Here is an 8,105-nt window from a genome sequence, read left to right on the forward strand (position 1 = left end):
ACCCATTTCACCTAAAGAAAAACAATTCTGGTCGTAGGCCACCATTATTCTTCCGGACCTTTTTTTATAAAAGTAAAATTGAATAAAAAAAATTGCACCACTTCAAACATGAAATTATTTTAACTGCTTATAGAACATTATTATTTTAATAAAAATATGTTTGTCTCAGGACAACCCTTTTGAGGGCCCTTTTATTCACCAGGCCATTGGTAGGATGTAAATCGAATATAAATGACGAGTCTCAAATGACGTAGGATTATTTTACTATCCTACCGTTCATTTCGGTCAAATCACTACTATAATGATTTACTTTTATAATTTGTAATTTGGATGGAGAGTTGTCTCATTGGCACTCATACCACGTCTTCTTATATTTTTTTCACTTTAAACAGGTTTTTTTCCACATTTTAAAAGCCTTCTTACAAAAAATAAAATCACAAAAATACTTCACTCCGAGGAAAATTCCCAACGGAAATTAAATCCTAAACGAAATGGCAAAATCAAATGATTAAACACATCAAACGAATGGACGACACTTGTCATATTCCTAATTTGTTACAGGCATTCCAAAATGTAAAACAATGATGGATTGAACCTGGTTTTAAGAGATGAACCTCTTATTTGTACGACAGTCTTGTCAAATCACGATATTGATAACGATGCGTGAACAAAAAAGACACAATAGGAAAAAATGTAGAAAAAACAGGTATACAACAACAACACACAACCCACTAAAAACTGAAGATGATTTTAGATGATTCGGAAGGGTAAGCAAATCCTGCTCCACGTGTGGCGCCCATCGTGTTGCTCATTATATTACAAAGCCGGTAAATAATTGGTCAACCAACTCATGATGGCTTTCGTAAAATTTAAGAAGTGATGATTTAAACTTCACCATTTGGAACTCTTGGTTTAAAATTGAAAAGGTCACAAATTTATCCTTGCTTTATATTTAACACTTCTCTCAACAAGCCAAAAGTGTAATGATTTACAAAAAAGAGAAACTACCATCCTCTACATACATGGCCAAGAAAACACTCATATATAATTTCTTATTCAGATGAATTAATAATTAGAATAAAAAAATTCTAAGGTTGACGTATTAACTTTTTTAAACAACTTGTTCTAATATTAACAAGTGAATGTACAGCTAAGAGTAGTCGGGACCACTCTTACAAAAAATGTCAAGTAAAGCTATTGCGAATTGTTCTTGGTACACCCCTAAGTTGCTAAGTTTGTTTTAAGAACACTTAATAACTGACCAAAATTTAAGAATGATTTTGTGTTACCGGCATTAGTAAGAATGCTTTAAGGTAGACGTAGGAATCGTTCTTAAATCATGCACTTTTTCAAAACATAAAAGGCTGTCAATGATTCCTTATAAGATAGGTCTAAGGTAGGGTCTTGTTACATTCTTAATTCTTAAGACGCCCTTAAGACGTTCGTAAGACATACGAATGCTTCTTGTTACAGGCCCCTGCTCTTTTTCAAAAACTACAAGGATGTCTTTTACGTGCAAGAGATATGGCTCTCTGTTAACACGCGTACGGGTCAGTCATCTATCGTCCCCTTTCGACGGACTATCATCGTGTCCTCGAGACCATACTCGCAAATGGTGCATCGTTGTTTTAGAGAGTATGTGCAGTCAGCAATGTATAAAACAAATTATTTAAGCTACACGCGGCTGGGCCTTCTGAAAACATAATATATGAAATGGAAGTATTCAAAACTATACTTAACGCGGGGCAATGTATTAGAAAGTTATACGATATGGGCGATTGTCTATGCGTAGATAAAAAAAACACCATTTTCTTATTATCTTTTACAGTATTCTTCTTCTGTTTATATAAAAGTTTATGTACAAAAATTATTACGTGGATGGATAAACCTTGTATCTCAGTTACATGTTAGACTTTTTATTCTGCATACAAAGCGCGATAACTGAATGTCTCTGTAGTGACAAACCCTTATACATTTTACATTATTTCAAATTCTACCATAGGAGCAAGTAGTTGTGCTGACTTGATACATGAATAATGTTTGCAATATCATTATATACTGGGGATACATTTATTTGTGTATGATTATTGAACTCATCTGCACACTCAGTTCGTATAACATGTACATGTACATTATTCTTTAAAAATTCTCTATCCTAAGTCGATCAGGAGCCTGTAATCCAGTGGTTGTTAGATAGATAGTTTATTTTCATAAAACCATGCAAGTACAAAGGTTACAGAGAAGTTGAAAAATAATATACATAAAAAATGCATAAAATTCAAAATTTTGGATGAGATAGCATATTAAAGAATATAGGCTTTTATAGTCAAGTGTAAAAGTTAAAATTGTATAAAGAAATACTTTCTATAAGTATAAGTATGGTAAATAAATTATGGTTGTTAAGAAGTAGTGAGCTTACTATTGATACATCTTATAAAATTGCAGAGGTTTCTAAGTATCTTTGTTTTTTTTTAATTAAACAGTTTGCTGAACGCAATAATGTTATGACTTGGTATTAGTTGTCGTGTGTTGCTGTATTACATATTTGTTTTCTGGTATTTATTTTTTTGTATACAAACAAGGGATGTCTAATAGACAGCTGTGAAGTTTTCAGCTTGGGTTTATGAAAACAAAAAGTAACAGGTTCATATCACCCAAGCCCACAAAACTGCAAAGATAAACATGGTTAATGCGGTTTTCAAAGGCTTGTTGTTTTAAGTACAACTGTTCAGCTTGGGTATATAGTAACAAATCAATCGTTTTGCCATCTGGCAGAAATATAATCTTTCAACACCTTTTAAAGTAAAAAATGTATAAAAATTAAAACTTAGAAATAATTCCGTCATTTATGTTCATTGACATGTTTTGAAGAACAGTAACATACATTAAGGTATTTAAATTATCAACATTTGTTTATTATTATTTTGTATACTTTTTTTTTTTAAAGGCACTTTACGCCCGTGTGGGCCAATGGCTTTCATAAAATTATGGTCGCCAGATATTAATTTAGAATAATTCTATACAACGTTTTCACAAATTTTATATCATAATTTAGCCAATTTTTTTGACCGTTTTTTTTTGTTAATATTAATATTTAATTTTTATTTTCATTATTTTTCATTTATATTTCAGTAAGAAATTGTTTAATAGTTTTTATTTTTTCATTGGTGTAATTTTATATTTATATTTATAAAGTATCTTATACGAATAGTTAATTAATTCTTACCATAACATTGTAATATAATTACAAAACATAATATTATACACGAATACATTAAAAAAAAATTATAAAATATTAATGTTAAACTCAGCATAAGTTTTGTTATTTTTCCCTTAGCTTTCTAATTGTAAAATAATACATGTAGTTATTTTCCTTAATTTCGAATACTTTGAGTAACCATTTGTAGAGTTGTTAAAATCAAGAACATGAATTAAGCGAGTCCATGTAATTAAATGTACCTGAAAATGAAATTTAAATGAAAGTGAGAATATTGAAATCAAATTACTGGTCATATTTATGTTTTGACATCAAATATTAAATTTCACACTTAATTTTAATCTGATTTAGTTTTGAATTTGACACTATCAGAGAACCTCATCAATAGAAAATGACATTGTTCAGATTGTTAATGTATGATTGGTCACCAGATATCTTAATTAACATGTCAATATTGTAAAATATATGTTTTATTTTAGCCAAAAGATAGGCACTGAATTGTGTTAAGATTTGTGTCAATAATCAGAATTAACATAAATTGTGTATAAAGTTTCATAAAAATAAGTTTTAGCATCATTCAACAATATTCTAACTTGTGAGTACATTGCATTTAGTTTTTAAATTTAGGAATTTAAAAATAATCTACATATGGAATGATTATATAATACCATAAAAGTTTTGTTCTATAATTAAATCATTGCTTAAAATCTTCTTTTTAAATAATTTTCTACCATTTCTTGCATTTTCAGATTTTCCGGTTCAGAAAAAATGTGGTCGGCCGATTTCAGTAGTCTTACGATAAGTGGAGAATCTAGGTGTCTAGATCAACAAAGTGCAAGCATTATAAAGGTAAGTGGTTTATTCTTTCCTTCATCGTGTTCATTTGGTCTGTTCTTCTGGTTTTTCTTTTCAGTTTTAACTCTTCTTTTAACTGAATTTTTACCAAAAATCTTTACTGTATTTTTCCTGAAATTTTTAGTAACCGTGGTTATTTATTTTATAATTATTTCTAGGTTTTTAATGAGTTTTAAATCATGTAAAAACATGACAATACATTTTTGTGTAAAAACGTTTTCCTTTAGTATTATTGTTATAGCTTTTATATGTATATTATACAGACAGTTTCTCATAAGTCTTTTGGTCCTTTCTTATGTTGGTGTTTTGTAATTTTATCATAGATGTGAAACTTAAATAAACTTTTATTTATCTTATCAATTGGTGTTAGAGTTATATACAATTTGTTGTCTTTTAAATTAAAAAAAAAAATCAGAAAGTAAAATGAAAGCTGGAAAAACTTAATACCTATAAATTAAATGCTATTTACATGCTTTTAATTTCATTAAAATTAATTTATTTGCAGGCAAAATACAATGGCGCTGAAAAGACGGGAACAAAACGCAAGTCGACGTCGAGTCCATTAAACGATTGCAAGAAGAGACGAAAGAGTTCGAAACATGGAAGATCATTAAAAAGACACTTGTCTTTTGGGGTAAGTCGTGATTTACATTTATTGCTTTGCGATTGGCATTCCTCAGGCCTGTTACCCTGGCTCGCCAGCCTCATCTTTGCGTCAGTGCCGAGTGAGCCAGGATCCCCGGTTCGTTTAACTACTTGACATGCTTCTTACAGCAAAGTAACGCACTGAGTAACATTTAAACTGTTAAAACGATAATTTCAAAATCAAAAATACAAATTTAGAAATACAAATTTAAAGTTATTTCACAAGCAGATGACCAATTAATTTGTAAAATTTGAATTTTGTACAACTGGTTTAAAAATACCTTTAAAAAATATGTTCAATATCTTATTAAAAATAGACATTACTATACTAATGTGATTGTACTATTGGGTACTCGTTTTTACGGTACGAGATAACATTAGCCCATAACTGAAAGGGTGATATTCTGTATGGTCATTGGGAACCATGTGCAAACAATAGCAACTCTATCAACAATTTCGTTGAAACGGGTAGCAAAATCGTTCAATGGTGTTTTAAAACACGCGTGACTTGTGCAAACTGTAACTATTTTTTCTCCATTTATTAGGATTCACCATTAGAATCAAATGACAACTTATTGTCAGAAGAAACGTACATAGCGGATGGAAGTCGTCCTCATTGTCTCCCGACTGTTGCTGGTCAACACAGAGATTTGAAATCTATTACAGCTGATACGGTAAGTTTCATTGATAAACTAGACAAGACAACTTAGGCACACGTATGGTGCTACAAGAGGATAACAATTATACATATGGTTGATAGTTACTTCAGTAAACATTTTTTTACTTCGATCTGTGGCTTGTTTGTTGGACTGATGGCTAGACCAATCGTCACAACTCGGCCGATTCCGTAACGTAGCGGATTCTACCGAGAATTGCCGAATGATGACTCTACATCAAAACTGTTAATCTGAGTTTAAATCAAGATTCCGTTTTCTGGCAGACAATCTCGTGTTATTACTTATTTTTCGAACTAGTAATACTATTGAAATTTATACAGACTGGTCTCATCTTTTTAGAAATAGATATATGCAGAAGAATGAGAACGAATCATATTTACATTAACATGTATACAACAATTGGTTACCAGTAAAACAATTTATGGTATTTAATACAATTTAGCCGATTACAGAGACATCAGCGTATATTTGAAATATCTCAAACTACTTGTTGCATAAGCCACAACAACACTATCCATCGAAGCGTCGTATTATACTTTACACAGACGGTTCATACAGGGATATATTATATTTTCTTCGAAACATACTTTCCAAATATTTTCTTCGGAATTTTTTCAATTGACATAATCTCTAAACTAACATCATTTTTTAGATGAAAGACTTATTGAATGGTAAATACAATGGTGGCATCAATTCCTATAGAATCATTGATTGTAGATACCCATACGAGTTTAATGGCGGACACATCAAGGTATGTAGCAAAAACTACAGTAAGACATTTTGAAATGTTTCAGTAATTGCATACCCTACTTATACTTCTATGATGACGGGTCTAGCTTTTTGTTTCTACGGTAAAATAATAGCACAATTTTACCTTTAATGTGAAATATCCGGTTTGATGATAAAATTGGAAAAGAAGCTGTAAAAAGTAAAATCACAAAAATACTGATCTTAGAGGAAAATCAATTCGGAAAGTCCATAATCACATGGCAAAATCAAATAACAAAACGCATCAAAAACGAATGGACAAGAACTGTCATATTCCTGACTTGGTACAGGAATTTTCAAATGTAGAACAATTAATTTATGTTCTTAGAAACCGGGGCATAGAATAAGCAATTCATTGTTTTGCATTTACTGTGTTTTCAATAAAGACTATTAACCTTCATTATACAGAATGCAGAAAACTGTTACCTTGAGGAGCATATAGATGAGATGCTTTTACAAACACTCCAAAGCGGAAATACAACTGATGAAATAATTATTTTTCACTGCGAGTTCTCCTCCAAAAGAGGACCAAAATTGTAAGTTTTACTAAGGATTTGATAAGTTTAACGATATGTAATCGAAATTGTAATTTATGTAACTGTCAAATGAAAGAAAAGAACCCTAATCAAACGTTATTTATTAGATCATAAGTCATTTTATAAAGCTTTATTTTATAGCCAACTATACGATATGGGTTTGTCTCATTGTAAACGGCCCTACGGTGACTTATAATGATTGCTTCCATTCACTTCATTTGAACTCTGGTGGATAGTCAAATGTCGCCTTAGCTCCTTATTTTATATAATTTTTATTTTCGTGTTATATAGTCGATATAGAAAGATGTGGTATGAGTGCCAATATGACTACTCTCTGTCCAAGTAACAATTTATAAAAGTAAACCATTATAGTCCAATGTACGGCCTTCAACACGGAGCTTTGGCTCACACCGAGCAGCAAGCGTACATGTAGTTTGATTGTTAAGAAACTAAAATTGTATTCATTCAACAAAAATACAGCAAAGCAAAAACAAGAAGCAATAACATACACAAAATAAAACAGAGTTAACTATCAATATAAGCACATATTCTTTAAGCATTCTTTTCTGTATTAACTAAATTTATAACAGTAGAAACATTTTTACCAATAGATGCAGATATTTGAGAAGCAAAGATCGACAAATAAATGGGAGAAATTATCCACAGTTGCATTTCCCTGAGATATACCTGCTTGAAGGAGGATACAAATCTTTCTTTCTGTCACACAAGGTAAGTTTTGTTAATAGTCTTGGCTTTAGAATTTTTAACATCACACACAGGAACTTGACGTCTCTTTTCTCTTTTTTTTCTACAAGTGCTTGTGACCCTTCACCATAACTTGCGGTTATCCGATGTTCAGTACTTCAGTACTTTGATTAAGTTTTATGAAAAGACCATTCGTATTTCAATCGCTATATGTGAATCATAAATTGTTTGCTTATTACTCGTATCCTATGCCTAGAAGTTTGTCTTATTTAAATAAATAACTGAAAAGAAACTAGAATAATTGTAATAAACAAAATTTGCCCATTCATTCATAATGTAGACTATTTTTATAACATATCGTTATAAAATACATTGACACAAGAATTTGACAATGTTATAAGTAACTGACTAATCTTTATTTCAGCATTTCTGTGAACCCGTCGACTATGTTCCGATGTTGCACGACGAGTATAAAGAAGACGTACGCCATTTTCGATCCAAGAGCTCAACCATAAAAAGGAACTGCTCACATGTTAAAAATATGGAACATTGTATTGTTTCGCAAAGACTCGTATTTTCTATGTGCTGACATAATACTGTGTCATTTTCTAACTGTTTAGTGCTATATTTGTTATATTTATTATGTTGTTGTTGAAATCTTATTATATACGATTGTTTATTTATTAAAATTGTAATACTTTA

The 8,105-nt window shown here is 30.7% G+C and overlaps 1 protein-coding gene across 1 annotated transcript; it reads left to right on the forward strand.

The window, feature by feature from the left end:
- The first annotated feature begins 2,854 nt into the window (after positions 1 to 2,854).
- On the forward strand, positions 2,855 to 8,105 carry LOC134690394 (M-phase inducer phosphatase 1-like). The gene is made up of 8 exons (XM_063550368.1): positions 2,855 to 2,890; positions 3,967 to 4,066; positions 4,578 to 4,706; positions 5,263 to 5,391; positions 6,047 to 6,145; positions 6,571 to 6,698; positions 7,310 to 7,427; positions 7,828 to 8,105. The coding sequence occupies exons 2-8, from the start codon at positions 3,986 to 3,988 to the stop codon at positions 7,990 to 7,992; spliced, it is 849 nt and encodes a 282-aa protein (XP_063406438.1). The 5' UTR covers positions 2,855 to 2,890; positions 3,967 to 3,985; the 3' UTR covers positions 7,993 to 8,105.

This window comes from Mytilus trossulus, chromosome 11 (assembly GCF_036588685.1).
Source record: "Mytilus trossulus isolate FHL-02 chromosome 11, PNRI_Mtr1.1.1.hap1, whole genome shotgun sequence".
Classification (NCBI taxonomy): Eukaryota; Metazoa; Mollusca; class Bivalvia; order Mytilida; family Mytilidae; genus Mytilus; species Mytilus trossulus.